A 20,455-nucleotide genomic window follows, 5' to 3' on the forward strand; every position below is an offset into this window, starting at 1 on the left:
GCTTTGTCTGGCTTCGAGTTGTTGTTCTCTATCCCTGAACCGCCGCCGGGTCACCCCTTTATATACTCAGGAGGACCCCGGCCGGTCTACAGAGTCCCGAGGCTGGCTCATACAAGTGTCCGCCTCGGTCTCTTCTTTCTTATCTTACAATGCAAGTTTATACAATCATGGCGGTTTACTATCATGGGCCCTAAATCGCCTGCGGGCTCTGGGCCTCTAAGCTTCATCCGTAAAGCGCCATCTTCTGGGTTTCCTTGAGCTTCAGTATAGCTGAAGGTGAACCGGCCCCTCCTGGGCGGTTTACCCTCAGTAGTTATATCCTCAACATTAGGTCCCAGATTGGTTTGAACCGGTTCATGTCAATCTTCAATCCTTGAATTTTTTGGCAATTCTCGTAAACCGCCATACCGTCTTCTCCCTGTGAACTTTGGTGAATCGCCATGACGTCATCTTTTGTTACTGTAGTAAATCATTGTGACGTCATCCCTGTATAAAAAGTTTTATAAAGATTCCCTTCTCTTTAATTAATTCCCGAAGATCGAGGCGACAACTGCATCCTCTTTTGCCGCTTCTGATTCCTTGATTTTCGCGCCTGCTGTTTTATTCCACTTCCTTATAAATAAGACCGGGGCGCCTTCCATTTTCCCCCTTTCCAAACCGCATCCTCTTCCTCCTCGCGACCCGAAGACCTCAAGTATCGCCGCCGCCGTCATTGATCTTCCAGTCCGCACCGACTCAGGCCGCTGCATCGACCTGACTCTGACCAGAAATCCACGGCGAATCTCCGCAGCTCGTCCACATCCGTGAGTTCTTCTCCTTCCCCTTCTTAGATCTGCATTGGAACTTTTGTTGAGTTCGTCGGCGGTCATCGCCGCCCGATGCAAACCCTTGCTAGTTTTCACCTCCAATGCCCTGTTTAGATCGTAAACACAATGTAGAACTGCTGCGGCAATTGTTTGTGCTTATCTTGCATAAAAATAGATCTCATTTCCATTGTTTGGAAGCCCTCTTCGAGTGTATAAACTTCTCTGCACTGTTTTAGGTTTAGAAATTTTTCCTTCCAGAGCGACTGTTTGATCCAAAATAATAATTGCAACTTGTGAAACCTGTTTGTTCCACACTTAACAAATTTTCAGCTTGGGGTTCTGCCTCCAAAAGGCAGTTTATCCTTTAGTGTTGATAATCCGTCGTATGTCATTAGCCCTCTCTTAAACCGCCATCTAGACTTTGAACAGCCATGCCCGGTTCACTTCATACGTATACCTTGAATTGCCGGTTTAACATTTGACAAACACATACGAACCGCCAATCGTAAACAGTCCATTTTCCTTTTACAGACTTTGTAAGATGACGAAGCAATTTCCAAGTATTCTGTGAGGTTTATCTGCAAGAAGAACCAACTGTCGATCTTTTTCTAGATCTCTTTCACTTAAACCGCCGGATGGAATTTTCTGATGGACCTAATACTGAACTTGGCGGTGTGTCGATTCAAAAGAGGAAAGAGGTTGACTTTCCTCACGCCAAACTTCACAGCCATCCAAAAGACTGGAATCACACCTGGTTCTACTGTCAGAATACTGCCCCTGCTAAAGAGAATCCTTTACCGGGCTACCGTTCGCATCGGCTCGGCAATAATCACCCTTTACCTCAGAGATTGCCTGCCAAAGACCGACAATCTTATGCATCTCAACTCGCCAAACTCCGGGCTCTCCTTGCCAACGGTTTAACTGGTGTTGATCTCGTCCGTTGCTGGATTTCATGGTGCATTCTCCCTTTAAGCCGCCGGCCCGGATTGATGTTTGAATACACCGGCAACACCAATGATCCTCAACGGTTTAATTCAATAGAACTGACGGACGATGAAGTCAGTGAAAGTGTAAAGAAAATACTTGACGAACCGCTCGCCGTATGTACTCAAATTGGTCTGCGTCCTTTTTACGCCTCCAACAAACCGCCAGTGGTAAATATTTTAACCTTGTACTTTTCCTGGTCCTTCTCCGCTTTGACACTGCTATAATAATCCTTTTGTGCAATCCCATAGGCCAGTAGCTCCTTTTGGAAAAAGAAGACTCAAGACAAAGTAGCTAAGGCTCCTCGTGGTAAGACCAAGGTCATCAAGAAAGCTGCCAAAAAGAAAACTGCTGAGTCTTCGGAACCGCCAGAAGATGTCGATGACTCGGCTGAAGAGGTAAAGTTTGACTCCCTTGACTTCTATCCATATATTTTACTGATAATGATTATTCCCAGGATGACGCTGAGGCCAGCCATGCAGATCATGTTGAGGTAATTTGTCTTTCTTCTGACTCAGAACTTGTGCCGGTTCAACGATTTCGCCGTGCAGTTCGGAAAGTGAAATGCTCTCGCCCTGTTGCTCAAAAACTTTCTTTGAAGACACAGCAAACCGAAGGGCATCGCACAACCCGGCACAGTGGTCAACAGGTAACTTCTTCCGGTTTACCTCATACCCCAAACCGGAAACGTCGTCCAGAGGTTGCTTGTTCTCCTGAAAAACGTTTATCTTTTGAAAGGTTTCTTCCAATGCCCTCTCAATTCATCTGATTCAATTTATCAGGCATCTTCTAATTCGTCTGGCGGTTCATCAACCACTCAACTGCCTCCACTGAAAACCGTCACTGGGTAAGTGTATATTCTTCCCTTCTCTTTCATAACTCAGTTGATCATGCTAATCCTTGTTTTAATATTAGTGCTCAAGCTCGTTTGAGTAAGAAGGCCAAGACCAGTGCCCCTACCAGTGAAGTTGAACCGGAGAAAGCTCTTGAAAATCTTGATCAAAATCTTGATAATCTCATGGATGATCTTGTTCCGCCAGAGCCAACCATCAATGCTGATCCGCCGGAAGCTGATCCGGCCATACATGAGAATACCTCCAGTCCACATGCCATACCTGCAAGCCCGGTTGCTGATCCACTGAAGTCAAGTGCTAATCCGCCAAGCCCAGCCAAGGACGATGACGTTATTATTACTGGCACTGCTTATACCACCCCGGGCGATCCAGTTATCTTGGCAAAACATACCGCCAAGGATGAGTTTATTTCAATGGGCAAGAATAAGATGGAAACTGATATGTCAAAATATGCTAATCTTTCTGCCCAGGATCTTCATTCCGGATTCTTGAACCGGCTTTATACAAGCCGAGACAATGAGGCTGACTTGGTAAATCTGATGAAGGAACGTTATGAGGTAAACATTTTCCTCCTTATCTTTGTATTTTCACTGCCTTGTATCCTGTAGCCCCCAAGGGTCGGTTTAGCTTGTAAAAACAAACCGGGACTTTGAATTTCCAAACTGCACATTGTTGACTGTTAAGTAGTTTGAACAGATACACATTAGCCCCCAAGTGCCAGGATTGAAACTTGTATGAATCCTTGGGACTTTGAATAAGTAGTAAGAAAGAAGCAATCCACATTAGCCCCCAAGTGCCAGGATTGAAACTTGTATGAATCCTTGGGACTTTGAATAAGTAGTAAGAAAGAAGCAATCCGCATTAGCCCCCAAGTGCCAAGTGTAGAACCAGTTGTATGCTTGGGACTTTTGATAAAATATTGAAATGCTCCTCTTGATTTTGGCAGGCTGACATAAACCATCAACGGACGTAGATTGCTGATCTTCAAGAGAGTATCAAATCTCATCAAGAAGAATCTTCCAAAGACAAAGATGAACTTTGAGCCGCTTTGACTTCCATGGAACGACTGAAAGAAGAATTCAAGACGGAACGTGCCAATTGGGACACTGAGAAGGGCACATTGCTGAAATGGGCTGAAGATGCCGAATCTGCTCTTAAACCGGTGGCAGAAGAACTTTCTGGGTTGAAACGTCAAGTGAACGCCATGACTTCCGCAGTATTTGGTAAGTACTTCTGGCAAGGTATCTGAAATATCCATCTTGCAAGGTGCCGGTTGAAATATGAAATTCTTAAACCGTTGCAGGTAGCCGCATTACCCATCTGGGCTCAGATGTACGGATGAAGCTGAAAGCAGCATATACTCTTCTTGAACAACTATACACCGGTGCTCAACGGGTTATCTGCGCAGCATCCTATGACAATCTGGCCCCAACACTGATCAAGGACACTCTGGCGAGGCTATCCATGGTACCAGCACAGCTAGAAGAGGTGAAGCGATCTGCTGCCAGGGCCGGCACTTTGTTGGCACTTACCCGAGCCAAAGCGTGGATAGCTGACTTGGATTCGGTTGACCTTGCCAAAGGCTTTCCAAGCACACAAGAAAAGGGGGCAGATTTTGATGATGCAGCCATTAAAAGGGTGACAAGGGAAATGCGTCCTCTGGCGAGTCAGCTGGCAGAAGATGCTAACTTGACGGTTCACCGGTCTTATTATGATGCCAACAACAAACGGATTAACCCTGTCATTCCGGAGGCGCGAAATCTTATTCCAGGAAACCGTAAGCACACTTATGCCCCTGACATTGATCCGTCAGAACTTATCAGTGAAGAAGCTATCTTTCAGGCCTTAACCCGGATTGACTGGACCACTACAAACTTCCAACCGCTAGGTGGGGAGGAGGAAGCTGAGCCGACGCCAGATGACCCATCAACATCGCATCAACATGGTAATGAAACTTAATCCGGCCATCATAGTGATGCTCGATAAACCTTGTTCTGCTGGAAACACCATATTTTGGGCCTTCAAGCGCCTTGTAATAGGCTAGTAAAAAAATACTTTGATTCGTTGCCATCGTGCACTGGGATACACTTTGCGTTGATTTGTCATGAGAATTTCAGTACTGGCTTATGTATTTTTACAATATTATGCAATCCATGTGTCTGCATAAGGAAAATCTGTCCAGGCGGTTTACCATCGGACGAGTCAAAATATCCAACTTGGTAAGCAACTATGGTTGCAGCAATAATAAATCTTACCTGTGATATAAAACATTGCTGTCGGTTTACCAATTGTGATTTGAAAAAGGGTGAAAACTCAACCTCCACCGTACCATGTTGGTATATATATGATATATAACCGGGTTGTGATGAACACCGGCCGATTGCTAGAGACAAAGCGTCAAAGCCAGACCGGTTTTGAAGGATGCCGGATTACCTTTAATTGTATACTTGAACAGAAGATCCGTAAGCCATGCCGGGTTAAAAAACTCCGGTTTAACGTAGACCTCACGAAAAACAAAACTTGGCAAAAAAGCAAACAAAAACTGTAGTCGAGGCTTTTCGAGGGCTGCCAGGCCCAAATCGAGGCTTTTCATGGGCTGCCAGGCCACTGAGTTAAACCATTTTGGCAAAGCCTTTTAAGATGGCCCTCCAACTAACCAATCATTGTTTTAACTTTGACAAGTTCAGGGTCTCAATGAGAGTAACTGTCAAACGTTCGAAGGGTCGTGCCAGGATTACCTGGATAGGAGTGGCTTACTTGATGAAGGCAGGTTAACCCGGGGTTTTAGGTGAATACACCAGGCTTCCAAGCCGTGGGTCGATACCCAGCTACAAGGGTCCTTTCAAACTCTTTGGTATTTGACGCAAAGAGCCCCCGAGTAACTTTGTGAGCTGTGCTCAATGGGTGCCTATGTTTGAGTTGTGCGTAGCAACAAGACTCTCTTTGGCCCCTTGGGTGTGAAGCTCCCAAGCTTTGTTGTGGCGTGATAGCCGCATCAAGAGGGCAGTAACGCTATGTTCTCTTTGGTGAATACACCTATGTTTGAACAGGAAGCCCCCAAGTTTTGTTGTGGCGTGATAGCCGCATCAAGAGGGTAGTAACGCTATGTTCTCTTTGGTGAATACACCTATGTTTGAACAGGAAGCCCCCAAGTTAACAGATATTTGAAGGAAAAAACGGCGGAGGCCCTGCTTGATAGCAAGGATGGCGGTTTATTATATTGATCATAATATATACATTATTGAAATATGTACATATGAAAAGCCTGTGGCTTTAAGTGTAATAAGGCCGTAGGAGAGCTATGTTCCATGGCCGCCGGGTCTCCTCCTCAGAGCTACGTGAATCTTCTCGAATGTCAATGAGGTAGTATGATCCGTTGTGCAGATTTTTGCTGACCACAAAAGGCCCTTCCCAAGGTGGGGATAACTTGTGCATATCAGTCTGGTCTTGAATGAGCCGAAGTACCAAATCGCCTTCTTCAAAGGTTCTTGTCTTAACCCGGCGGCTGTGATAACGCCGCAGGTCTTGTTGATAAATCGCCGACCGAGCCAAAGCCATGTCTCGCTTCTCATCTAACAGGTCCAGCGCCTCTTGGCATGCTTGCTCGTTGTCTGCTTCAACATAATTCACGACCCGGGGCGAGTCGTGACGAATATCACTTGGGAGGACAGCCTCAGCCTCATAGACCAGGAAAAAGGGTGTATATCCCGTAGATCGGTTTGGGGTGGTATTTATGCTCCATAACACAGATGGTAATTCTTCCACCCAACAACCCGGCATCCTCTTCAAAGGGACCATGAGCTGAGGCTTGATACCCTTCAGGATTTCTTGATTCGCCCTCTCAGCTTGACCATTAGACTGGGGGTGAGCCACGGACGCTACATCAAGCCGGATGTGCTCTCGTTGGCAGAACTCCTCCATCTCACCTTTAGAAAGGTTCGTACCATTATCTGTGATGATGCTATGTGGAAAGCTGAAACGGAAAATAATCTTTTTGAGAAATTGAACCGCCGTGGCTGCATCACATTTACTGACGGGCTCCGCTTCAACCCATTTGGTGAACTTGTCAACCGCCACCAACAGGTGGGTTTTCTTGTCCTTAGAACGCTTAAAGGGTCCAACCATATCAAGCCCCCAAGTAGCAAACGGCCAAGTGATGGGGATCATACGTAACTCTTGAGCAGGAACATGAGCTCGACGTGAAAATTTCTGACAAGCGTCACACCACTTTACCAAGTCTTCCGCATCAGAATGAGCTGTCAACCAGTAAAACCCATGTCGGAAAGCCTTAGCAACCAAGGACTTTGAGCCGGCATGGTGACCGCAATCCCCTTCATGGATTTCCCGTAGAATCTCTTGTCCTTCTTCAGGAGAAACACAACATTGGAATACGCCTGAAACGCTAGAACGGTGCAACTCACCATTGTGAACAACCATAGACTTGGACCGCCGGACTATCTGCCTGGCGAAAAGTTCGTCTTCTGGTAATTCACCCCGGTCCAGATACGCCAAATATGGAACCGTCCAATCCGGAGTGGCATGCAAAACGGCTACCAACTGGGCCTCCGGATCAGGAACAGCTAAATCCTCCTCTGTAGGCAACTTTACAGATGGGTTATGCAAGATATCTAGAAAGGTATTAGGTGGTACCGGCTTACGCTGAGATCCCAGCCGGCTTAGAGCATCTGCTGCTTCATTCTTGCGCCGGTCGATGTGCTCCACCTGATAACCCTTAAAGTGACCTGCCACAATATCCACCTCGCGCCTATAAGCCGCCATGAGTGGGTCCTTAGAATCCCAAGTACCAGATCTTGCTGAGCCACCAGATCGGAATCTCCAAAGCATCAGACCCGGCTTAAGTTCATTTCCTTAGCTACACGAAGACCGTGGAGCAAGGCCTCGTACTCCGCTGCATTGTTAGTACAAGGAAACATTAAGCGGAGAACATAACAAATCTTATCTCCTCGAGGGGAAGTGAGGACAACTCCAGCCCCCGAGCCTTCTAGCTGTTTGGATCCATCAAAGTGAATGGTCCAGTATGTATTATCCGGTTTGTCTTCTAGTGCCTGTAACTCGGTCCAATCATTGATGAAGTCCACAAGCGCCTGAGATTTGATGGCTGTTCGGGGCGTATATTTCAAACCGTGGGGACCAAGCTCGATCGCCCACTTCGCAACCCGGCCAGTTGCCTCTCTATTCTGGATTATATCGCCCAAGGGAGTAGAACTGACCACTGTGATAGGATGACCTTGAAAATATTGCTTGAGTTTCCTACTTGCCATAAAAACTCCATACACTAGCTTCTGCCAATGCGGATATCTTTGCTTTGATTCGATCAGTACTTCACTGATATAATAAACTGGTCATTGAACCGGATATTCTTTTCCGGCCTCCTTACGCTCAACCACAATCGCCACACTGACCGCTCGGGCATTGGCAGCCACGTACAACAATAGAGGTTCATTATCAACCGGGGCAGCGAGGACTGGCGGTTCAGCTAGCTGCCGCTTCAACTCCTCGAATGCCGCATTGGCGGCGTCACTCCAGACGAATTTATCTGTTTTCTTCAACATCTGATGCAGGGGAATCGCCTTTTCTCCCAAACGGCTGATAAATCGGCTGAGGGCTGCAATCCAGCCCGCCAGACGCTGAACATCATTGATACACGCCGGTTTAGCCAAGGATGTGATTGCTTTGATCTTTTCCGGATTTGCCTCAATACCCCTGTTAGACACAAGAAAACCCAAGAGTTTGCCTGTCGGAACACCAAAAACGCATTTGTCCGGGTTGAGCATCATCTTGTAAACCCGAAGATTGTCGAACGTCTCCTTGAGATCATTTATCAGGGTTTCCTGCTTCCTGGATTTTACCACAATATCATCCACACAGGCATGAACATTACGTCTGATCTGTTTGTGAAGACAATTTTGCACATAGGTTGCTTGGGCACTCTTGAGCCCAAAAGGCATAGAAACATAGCAGAAGGCTCCAAAGGGAGTGATGAAGGCTGTCTTCTCCTGGTCCTTAACTGCCATCTTAATCTGATGATAACCTGAATAAGCATCCAGAAAACTCAGGCGCTCACAACCTGCCGTTGCGTCAATGATCTGATCAATACGCGGGAGAGCGAAAGGATCTGTCGGGCAAGCTTTATTCAAATCAGTGTACTCCACACAAATACGCCAGGTGCCATTTTTCTTAAGAACAAGTACCGGAGCCAACCATTTGGGATGAAACACTTCGACGATAAGCCCAGCTGCCAGTAGCCGGGCTACCTCTTCGCCAATGGCCTTGCGTCTTTCTTTGTTAAAGCGGCGAAGGTACTGCTTGACCGGTTTAAACTTAGGATCAATATTTAGAGTGTGCTCAGCGAGTTCCCTCGGTACACCTGGCATGTCAGAAGGTTTCCATGCAAAGATGTCCCGGTTCTCACGGATGAACTCGATGAGCGCGCTTTCCTATTTCAGATCCAGATTTGTACTGATACTAAGCTGCTTGGATGAATCACCAGGGACGAAGTCAACGAGTTTAGTCTCATTAGCCGGTTTGAATGTCAGGACCGGGTCATGCTCCGTCGTAGGTTTCTTCAGAGGGGTCATGTCTGCCGGATCAACATTGTCTTTATAGAATTTCAGCTCCTCTGTTGCACAAACCGATTCAGCATAGGCCGCTTCACCTTCCTCACAATCCAAGGCAATCTTTCGAATCCCATGTACTGTGATCGTCCCCTTATAACCCGGCATTTTGAGCTGTAGATAAACATAACATGGTATCGCCATGAACTTCGCGTATGCCGACCGTCCAAATAGCGCGTGATATGGACTCTGGATTTTCACCACCTCAAAGGTCAACGTCTCAGACCTAGAATCAAGCTCATCTCCAAACACGACTTCCAAAGCGATCTTTCCCACAGGGTATGCCGATTTACCTGGTACTACACCATGAAAAATAGTGTTTGACGGTTTAAGACTTTTATCTATCAATCCCATGCGACGGAAAGTCTCATAGTACAGGATGTTGATACTGCTCCCTCCATCCATCAGAACCTTGGTAAACTTATAGCCCCCCACCTGAGGGGCCACCACCAAAGCCAATTGACCCGGATTGTCAACCCGGGGTGGGTGATCCTCTCTGCTCCATACAATGGGTTGCTCCGACCATCGTAGATAATGCGGTATGGCCAGTTCAACAGTATTGACTGCCCTCTTGTGAAGTTTCTGATCCCGCTTGCACAGGCTAGTAGTGAATACATGATATTGTCCGCTGTTCAACTGTTTGGGGTGACTCTGGTAACCTGACTATTGCTGATTCCCTTGGTTATTCTGCTGGCTATTACCATGGTTGTTCTGATGGCCCTGGTTGTTCTGAAATCTAGAGCTTGAACCGCCGCCCCCATGGAAACCTGGACCTGAACCGCCCGGTGGATCCTGATCATACCGGTATAAATCAGAATTTTCGAACTCCCTCATTATGTGACAATCCTTCCAAAGATGTTTGGAAGGGGCCTCCTTGGTTCCATGCTTTGGGTAGGGCTGGTTTAACAAACGCTCCAGATTCATACCGCGCTGGGGCGGTTTACCTTTGCGACGCTGCATATTTGTGTTAGCCACCAAATCTGAATTATCCGCTTTACACTTACTGTTATTCCCATGGCCCCCTTGGTTGTGGTTCTGCCCTTTTGCACCGCCATTCTTCTTTCCCTTCTCTGGTTTGTCCTCCTCTGAATCCGGATCCTTGGTATTATCTGAATCGGCATATTTAACTAAAGCGGCCATGAGTGTTGACATGTCGTTGCAATGATGTTTGAGCCTTCCCAACTTCTGTTTCAATGGCTTGAAACGGCAATTGCCCTCTAACGTTAATACTGCGGTGTCTGCAGTAATACGATCTGATGAATGCAAAATGGTCGAGACCCGTTTAACCCAATGGGTCGTGGACTCCCCTTCCTCTTGGACACAAGCGGCCAGATCTACAATTGACATCGGCTGCTTGCACGTATCCTTGAAGTTCTGGACAAACCGACGCTTTAATTCGGCCCATGAATCGATAGATTTGGTTGGCAAGCTCTTCAACCAAGTGCGAGCTGTTCCTTCCAGCATCATGGTGAAATATTTAGCACATACCGCCTCATCCACATCTAACATCTCCATTGCCATCTCATAGCTCTCCACCCACGCCTCTGGCTGCAAATCGGCGGTGTAATTTGGTACCTTACGAGGTCCCTTGAAATCCTTGGGCAATCGCACATTACGCAATGCGGGAGTTAAACATGGTACCCCTAGGGAACTGAACATTACTCCTGGCTCCACGGAGGCAGTGGGGTGAATCGGAGTATGTTGTCGGTAGTGCGCACTACTGGACACGGCCGGTTCGTCTTCCACGCGTCTGCTGTAACTCTGGCTTGGTCGGGGAGTGGAATGAATCCTTTCACGGCTGTGTGAATACGCTTGCTGTTGATTCAGTGCTGTCTGAAGGAGTTCCCTGGCCCGACGCGCTTCCACTGCAACTGGTGATTCGCCGTCGGTTGGGAGAGCCGCCAGGCGTGAAGCGGCGGCCACAATATTATCCAACGGGTTGGAATAATGCTCGGGCGGCGTTGATGATACAACGTTGTTCTGGCGAGGCAGGTTTGTTGCGCGTGGCTGAACCGACGCTCCTGCTTCCGGTGCCCCTGCCCGATTTGGCGCGGGTTGGTTACCAGCTCCTGCACCTGGCGTGTTGAAAAGATTCTGCGGCTCATAAACCGACGGGAGACGTGATCGGTACCTTCTTCTCATGACCTCTTCTGAAGCATTCTGATCTAGTCTAATCCGATAAGCCTGTGCTTCCAACTCGGCCCGCTCTGTGGCCATCCTGGCGTTCTCTGCTGCCAGGTCCGCTTTAGCCTGGGCTATCTGATCTTTCACTTTTAGAATCTCCGCATCGTGCTGATCCCTGGCTGCTGCGTCTACCTCCGCGGACATCAGTGCCACTAGAGCGTCGAACAAATCAGACAAGACTTGGGCCGGAGGCGGCATCGAGCTTCCTGCCCCTGCTGGCGTGGCCGTCGTTGAACCTGAGAGCACTGCTGCGGCGGTAGATGAATGAGGCACCGGTCGTGTACCGGCCATGAAGACAGCGGCCCGGTTTGGCAGACCAGGGGAATCTGGAATACTGTTGCCCTCGGATCCTCCCTCAATCCGGCCGTCATACAACTGGTAAAGCGATTCGGTTTCTCCGGAAGACTCGTCACCACTGCGGACTACGGTTTCTCCATCGGAGACCGGTTCCTCCTCGTAACCCGAACCGTGGACGACACCTACGAAAACATGCCTTGCCTCAGGCTGAGCCGGTGAAGAACCTGCACGCCGAGCCGTCTCGATGATGTTGGTGCAGGTGTCCGGCTCGGGGGCCGGTTCGCCGATCTTGCTGATGAAGACGTGAATCCCACCAAAGGGGACCCGGTACCTGTATTCGATTGAATTAGCCTCGGGACCCCATCCTGCGTTGTCGATGTAGAGCTTGCCGCGGCGACTCTTCGTCATCCGGCCCACAGCGTATCCCTTAAGTCCATCGAAGCTGCCCTTCAAGAACTCGAAACCATCGTGCGATAGCCCCACGGTGGGCACCAACTGTCGTGGAATTGTCACGGCAGATGTCCTCATGAAAGGACTTAATCGTGGAGCCATCGCTATAGGTTAGCTTGAAGGGGTTAAACCGGACAAGGGGACACGAGAGTTTTATACTAGTTCGGCCCCTTCGATGAAGGTAAAAGCCTACGTCTAGTTGTGATTGGAATTGCTGGGGTTTCGAAGGCCAGGGAGCGAATCCGCTTTGTCTGGCTTCGAGTTGTTGTTCTCTATCCCTGAACCACCGCCGGGTCACCCCTTTATATACTCAGGAGGACCCCGACCGGTCTACAGAGTCCCGAGGCTGGCTCATACAAGTGTCCGCCTCGGTCTCTTCTTTCTTATCTTACAATGCAAGTTTATACAATCATGGCGGTTTACTATCATGGGACCTAAGTCGCCTGCGGGCTCTGGGCCTCTAAGCTTTATCTGTAAAGCGCCATCTTCTGGGTTTCCTTGAGCTTCAGTATAGCTGAAGGTGAACCGGCCCCTCCTAGGCGGTTTACCCTCAGTAGTTATATCCTCAACAATAGTCTTATAATGCCTGCAAATTATGATGTTCCCTCGATTACAAGTGTAATAGCTATATAGATGAGGACTACAGAGATGGAAATGACTATGCAGATGGTGATGGCTGCCCCGGGCGTTGCCACGGGGATTGATTACTGTTTTCTTATGAAAGCTAAAGGAAATAAAAATAGTATAATGTATTTTAATTGATTATTATATAGTTGAAAATATATATAGAATATAAGCAATTTATTCCATGGATATTGAGATAAATATAATTAATGTGATTCATGAGGTGGCATGCGTGTATATTGAGAGACAATATAATTAGCCTTTTCATGCACGTTAAGAGAAATACTTAGTGGGTGATGAGGTGGCATATATGGTGAGATGGCATGTGTGCATGCTTAGAGAATTGAGATAGTGAGAATGAACTACTTAGATATATAGGATTAGGTATTTTGACATATAAGTTCATCCCCATATTACCATATAAGTTCTATCTCAATAGTTACACCCACCATATAAGTTCATGTCCGACATATAAGTTACACCCACCATATTATATACTCCCTCCATCCCGAATTACTTGTCGCATAAAAAGGATGTATCTAGACGTATTTTTAGTTCTATATACATCAATTTCTATCCATTTCTTTGATGAGTAATTCGGGACGGAGGGAGTATTTTGGTAAGATTTGATTTGATTTGAGTACAAATAGGGGAATGCAAGGAAAGTTTTGATTTAGTTGAGGTTTTGATAAGATTTGATTTGATTAGGGTATTTCTAGGAAAAAGGAAAGGAAAGTTTTATTTAAGTAAGGTTTTGGTAAGATTTTATTTGATTTTGATTGGGTTAATCCAAGACACGGTTTTGGTAAGATTTGATTGATTTAATGCAAAACATGGTTTCCAGTAGAACAAGGCAGAGAGGCAACAACGCGGGCCAACCAGCAAGGAGAGCAAAAATCAGGTGGGGTTAGTTAAAGCACAATTTCTCCCTTGCTAGTTTTGGTAATTCATGTCAACATACATGTTGTTGGACTAATATTTTCCTAAAGTATATTTTAGGAAAAGTTTAATCTTAGCAAGTACATCAATGGAGATGTGGACCCCTTAAGATACTAAGGAACAATGTTGGCAACGCTTCAAGACTCTACATTTTTTGTTAAGTGATCAAAGATCACATTGAGTCCATAGGAAAGCCAATACTATTAAAAGGGGATAAAGTTTTGATCATGAGTTGTTTGCTCAAGTGCTTAGAGAGCAATATCTGAAAACCCTCAAGCATACCCTTACATTCCTATCTGTCCAAAACCCTAAAGTCAATCTTGGTCCCACCGGTACACATGTTCCCGGACCCACCAAAATACGCTTGGCAGAGCCATTGCCTAAACCCTAACGACTAGGTCTCGCCAAGATGACATTCGGTCCCACCAAAGTGCGTGTGCCAACCTTTTGTAACCAATCGACTTCATCTTGAAATTTTTGAGTGGTTTCAATTGGTGTCACAGAAGTGTGGAAAGTGCTTAGGTCATCACTCATCGGTCTCACCGAAAAGTCTAAAGTTCAAACCTGTTGCACTAATCGATCTCACCAAGTGGTTTCAGCCTATCCCACCGAGTTGTGCATAAAGGTGTGTAACAATTAGATTTTTTGTGATGACTATATATACCCCACCCACACCACCAACTCTTGGAGAGAGCAACCAGGACGAAACTACCACTTCCCATATCCATTTTCTGAGAGACAAACACCTATACTTGTGTTGAAATCAAGGAGATTCCACTCCAACCTTTAATCCTTGATTTCTAGCCCCCTCATGTTGCTTTCCACCCCAATCGTTTTCCTACTACCATGCCAAATCTGTGAGAGAGTGATTGGGTGTTGAGGAGACTATCTTTTGAAGCACAAAATCAAGGAGTTCACCATCAACAATAATATCTATTACCTTTTGGAGAGTGTTGTCTCCTAGATTTGTTAGGTGTCACTTGAGAGCCTCCAAATCTTGTGGAGTTGAACTAAGGAGTTTGTAAGGGCAAGGAGATCGCCTACTCCGTGAAGATCTACCCCAAGTGAGGCTAGTCCTTTGTGGACGAAAGCCATGATGGCATAAACAAGGTTGCTTCTTCATGGACCCTTTATGGGTGGAGCCCTCCATGGACTCGCGTGATAACCCACAAGTATAGGGGATCGTTTCTAGCCTTTTTCGATAAATAAGAGTTTCGAACCCAACGAGGAGCTAAAGGCAGAACAAATATTCCCTCAAGTTCTATCGACCACCGATACAACTCTACGCACACTTGGCATTTGCTTTATCGGAAACAAGTATGAAACTATTTTATAGGTGTGATGCTAGAACTACTTTGCAAGAATAAAACTAGAAGTACTTTGCAAGATAATAAAAGTTAGGTGTTTAGTAAAAGGGTTTGTGTCAACAAGAAAGTTATTTGTCCCTAGGCAATCGATAACAAGTACCGTCATTCTTGCAACTTTATATGAGGGAGAGGCATGAGCTAACATACTTTCTCTACTTGGGTCATATGCACTTATGATTGGAAATCTAGCAAGCATCCGCAACTACTAAAGATCATTAAGGTCATGAAACCCAACCATAGCATTAAGTATCAAGTCCTCTTTATTCCCATACGTCATACCCCACCTACTCGGGTTTAAGTTTCTGTCACTCTAGCAACCCACCGTAAGCGAACCATGAACATATTGCAACACCCTACAGTAGGGGCCCCTCACGTTTGCACGAGAACGGAGGGCACCATAGGACAACACCATAAAAAAATATACGATCATACCAACCAAGATATCGATTAACCCAAAGGACAAAACGGATCTACTCAAACATCATAGGATAACCATAGATCATTGGGAAATAATATATGGAGTTGAGCACCATTTTTAAGTAGAGATTACAGCGAGGAGAAGAGGTGTTACTCCGTGATATGTCTCCAATGTATCTATAACTTTTGAATGTTCCATGCTATTATATTATCTGTTTTGGATGTTTAATGGGCTTTAATATGCTCTTTTATATTATTTTTGGGACTAACCTATTAATCGGAGGCCTAGTGTGAGTTTCTGTTTTTTTGTGCCTATTTTAGAGTTCCATAGAAAAGGAATACCAAACGGAATGAAACCTTCGCGATGATCTTTCTTGGGCTGAAAGCAAACCAAAAGACTTGGAGTTGAAGTCTGGAACGCCACGAGGCGGCCACGAGGCAGGAGGGCGCGTCCCCACCCTCGTGGGCCCCTCGTAGCTCCACCGACGTACTTCTTTTTTCCTTATATATACTCTTATACCCTAGATCAATCGCAGAGAGCCACAAAACCACTTTTCCACCACCGCAACCTTCTGTACCCGTGAGATCCCATCTTGGGGCCTCTTCTAGCAACCTGCCGGAGGGGGAATCAATCACGGAGGTCTTCTACATCAACACCATAGCCTCTCCGATGAAGCATGAGTAGTTTACCACAGACCTTCGGGTCCATAGTTATTATCTAGATGGCTTCTTCTCTCTCTCTCTCTTTGATTCTCAATACAAAGTTATCCTCGATGTTCTTGGAGATCTATTCGATGTAATACTCTTTTGCGGTGTGTTTGCCGAGATCCGATGAATTGTGGATTTATGAACAAGATTATCTATGAATATTATTTGGTTCTTCTCTGAATTCTTATATGCATGATTTGATATCTTTGCAAGTCTCTTCGAATTATCGGTTTAGTTTGGCTTGCTAGATTGATCTTTCTTGCAATGGGAGAAGTGCTTAGCTTTGGGTTCAATCTTGCGGTGTCCTTTCCCAGTGACAGTAGGGGCAACAAGGCACATATTGTATTGTTGCCATCGAGGATAAAAAGTTAGGGTTTATATCATATTGTTTGAGTTTATCCCTGTACATCATGTCATCTTGCTTAAAGCGTTACTCTGTTCTTATGAACTTAATACTCTAGATGCATGCTGGATAGCGGTCGACGTGTGGAGTAATAGTAGTAGATGCAGAATCATTTTGATCTACTTGACACGGACGTGATGCCTATATTCATGATCATTGCCTTAGATATTCTCATAACTATGCGCTTTTCTATCAATTGCTCGGCAGTAATTTGTTCACCCACCGTAACACATGCTATCTTGAGAGAAGCCACTAGTGAAACCTATGGCCCCCGGGTCTCTTTCTTATTATATTGCATCTCTTTTATTTACATCGCATCTCATTTACTATTTTGCAATCTTTACTTTCCAATCTATACAACAAAAATACCAAAAATATTTACCTTACTATCTTTATTAGATCTCACTTTTGCAAGTGACCGTGAAGGGATTGACAACCCCTTTATTGTGTTGGTTGCATGGTTCTTGATTGTTTGTGCAGGTAGTAGGTGACTTTTGCATTGTCTCCTACTGGATTGATACCTTGGTTCTCAAAACTGATGGAAATACTTACGCTACTTTGCGTCATCACCCTTTCCTCTTCAAGGGAAAACCAACGCATGCTCAAGAGGTAGCAAGAAGGATTTCTAGCGCCGTTGCCGGGGAGATCTACGCCAAGTCAAGACATACCAAGTACCCATCATAAACTCTTCTCACTCGCATTACATTATTTGCCATTCGCCTCTCGTTTTCCTCTCCCCCACTTCTAAAACGATTTTCGAAAACCTTTGCCTTTTCTTCGCCCCTCTTCCGTTTGTCTCTTTTCGCTTGCTTCTTGTGTGCTTGTAAGTTGGATTGATTGTTTGTCACGATGGCTCAATATAATACTAAATTGTGTGACTTTTCCAATACCAACAACAATGATTTTATTAGCACTCCAATTGCTCCTACTACCGATGCTGAATCTTGTGAAATTAATACTGCTTTGTTGAATCTTGTTATGAAGGATCAATTTTCTGGCCTTCCTAGTGAAGATGCCGCTACCCATCTAAACAACTTTGTTGATTTGTGAGATATGCAAAAGAAGAAAGATGTGGATAATGATATTGTTAAATTGAAGCTATTTCCATTTTCTCTTAGAGGTCGTGCTAAAACTTGGTTCTCTTCTTTGCCTAAAAATAGTATTTATTCATGGAGTAAGTGCAAAGATGCTTTTATCTCTAAGTATTTTCCTCCCGCTAAGATCATCTCTCTTAGGAACGATATTATGAATTTTAAGCAACTTGATCATGAGCATGTTGCACAAGGTTGGGAGGGGATGAAATTAATGATACGTAATTTCCCTACACATGGTTTGAATTTGTGGATGATTATACAAAAAAATTATGCCGGATTGAATTTTGCTTCTAGAAATCTTTTAGATTCGGCCGCGGGAGGCACTTTTATGGAAATCACTTTAGCAGAAGCTACTAAACTCCTAGACAATATTATGGTTAATTATTCTCAATGGCGCACCGAAAGATCCACTAGTAAAAAAGTTCATGCGAATGAAGAGATTAATGTTTTGAGTGGAAAGATGGATGAACTTATGAAATTGTTTGCTAATAAAAGTGTTTCTTATGATCCTAATGATATGCCTTTGTCCACTTTGATTGAGAATAATAATGAATCTATGGATGTGAATTTTGTTGGTAGGAACAATTTTGGTAACAACGCGTATAAGGAAACTTTAATTCTAGGCCGTTTCCTAGTAATTCCTCTAATAATTATGGTAATTCCTACAACAACTCTTATGGAAATTTTAATAAGATGCCCTCTGATTTTGAGATTAGTGTTAAATAATTTATGAGTTCGCAAAAGAATTTCAATGCTTTGGTTGAAGAAAAATTGCTTAAGATCGATGAGTTGGCTAGGAACATGGATAGAATTTCTCTTGATGTTGATTATTTGAAACTTAGATCTATTCCACCTAAGCATGACATCTGAGTCTCTCAAATCCATGAGAATTTCCATTGATGAGTGCAAAGAAAGAACCGCTAGGATGCGTGCTAAAAAAGATTGCTTTGTGAAAGCATGTTCTAGTTTTCATGATAATAATGATGAAGATCTAAAAGTGATTGATGTGACTCCTATTAAATCTTTGTTTTCCAATATGAATCTTGATAAATATGGGACTAGATATGACTCAACTTTAGTTAAAAGGCGTCCCAATGATTTGGAGTTTTTAGATCTTGATGCAAAAATTAATAAAAGTGGGATTGAAGAGGTCAAAACTTTACATAGCAATGAACCCACTATTTTGGATTTCAAGGAATTTAATTATGATAATTGCTCTTTGATAGATTGTATTTCCTTGTTGCAATCCGTGTTAAATTCTCCTCATGCTTATAATCAAAATAAAGCTTTTACTAAACATATCGTTGATGCTTTAATGTAATCCTATGAAGAAAAACTTGAAATAGAAGTTTCTAACCCTAGAAAACTTTATGATGAGTGGGAACCTACTATTAAAATTAATATTAAAGATTATGAATGCTATGCTTTGTATGATTTGGGTGCTAGTGTTTCCACGATTCCAAAAACTTTGTGTGATGTGCTAGGTTTTCGTGAATTTGATGATTGTTCTTTAAATTTGCATCTTGCGGATTCCATCATTCAGAAACCTATGGGAAGGATTAATGATGTTCTTATTGTCTCAAATAGGAATTATGTGCCCGTAGATTTCATTGTTCTTGATATACACTGCAATCCTACATTTCCTATTATTCTTGATAGACCTTTCCTTAGAACGATTGGTGTAATTATTAACATGAAAGAAGGAAATATTAGATTCCAATTTCCGTTAAGGAAAGGCATGGAACACTTTCCTAGGAAGAAAATTAAATTGCCTTATGAATCTATTATGAGAGCCACTTATGGATTGCATACCAAAGACGACAATACCTAGATCTATTCTTGTTTTTATGCCTAGCTAGGGGCGTTAAACGATAGCACTTGTTGGGAGGCAACCCAATTTTATTTTTGTTCTTTGCTTTTTGTTCCTATTTAGTAATAAATAATTCATCTAGCTTCTGTTATGATTGTGTATTTATGTTTTATTAGTGTTTGTGACAAGTAAAGCCTTTAGGATCTTCTTGGGTGATTGTTGTTTGATCTTGCTGATAAAAACAGAAAGTACACGCTCACGAAAATAATTATCATTTTTACCAGAGAGCGATAAAATACCAATTCCAACTTCAGTAGATCAATATACTTTTTATCCTGGTCGTCCTAATTTTTCAGAATTTTTTTAGTTACAGAAGTATTCGAAACCTCCAGATTGCTACAGACTATTCTGTTTTTGACAGATTCTGTTTTTCGTGTGTTGTTTGATTATTTTGATGAATCTATGAGTAGTAGCGGGGGGTATGAACCATAGATAAGTTGGAATACAGTAGGTTTAACACCAATATAAATAAAGAATGAGTTCATTACAGTACCTTAAAGTGGTTGTTTATTTTCTTATACTAACGGAGCTCATGAGATTTTCTGTTGAAGTTTTGTGTTGTGAAGTTTTCAAGTTTTTGGGTAAAGATTTGATGGATTTGGGAATAAGGAGTGGCAAGAGCCTAATCTTGGGGATTCCCAAGGCACCCCAAGGTAAAATTCAAGGACAACCAAAATCCTAAGCTTGGGGGTGCCCCGGAAGGCATCCCCTCTTTCGTCTTCGTCTATTAGTAACTTTACTTGAGGCTATATTTTTATTCACCACATGATATGTGTTTTGCTTGGAGCGTCTTGTATGATTTGAGTCTACGCTTTATAGTTTA

At 44.2% G+C, this 20,455-nt stretch overlaps 1 protein-coding gene across 1 annotated transcript; it reads left to right on the plus strand.

Moving 5' to 3' along the window:
- The first annotated feature begins 3,701 nt into the window (after positions 1-3,701).
- LOC147987015 (uncharacterized) lies at positions 3,702-4,603 on the plus strand. Its single transcript, XM_087542236.1, has 2 exons — positions 3,702-3,867; positions 3,948-4,603. Exons 1-2 carry the CDS (start codon positions 3,702-3,704, stop codon positions 4,601-4,603), a joined length of 822 nt encoding a protein of 273 aa, XP_087398362.1.
- The last annotated feature ends 15,852 nt before the right edge of the window (positions 4,604-20,455 follow it).

The sequence above is a fragment of the Triticum urartu genome, chromosome 2A, assembly GCF_056163025.1.
Source record: "Triticum urartu cultivar PI428250 chromosome 2A, HENAU_Tu73, whole genome shotgun sequence".
Classification (NCBI taxonomy): Eukaryota; Viridiplantae; Streptophyta; class Magnoliopsida; order Poales; family Poaceae; genus Triticum; species Triticum urartu.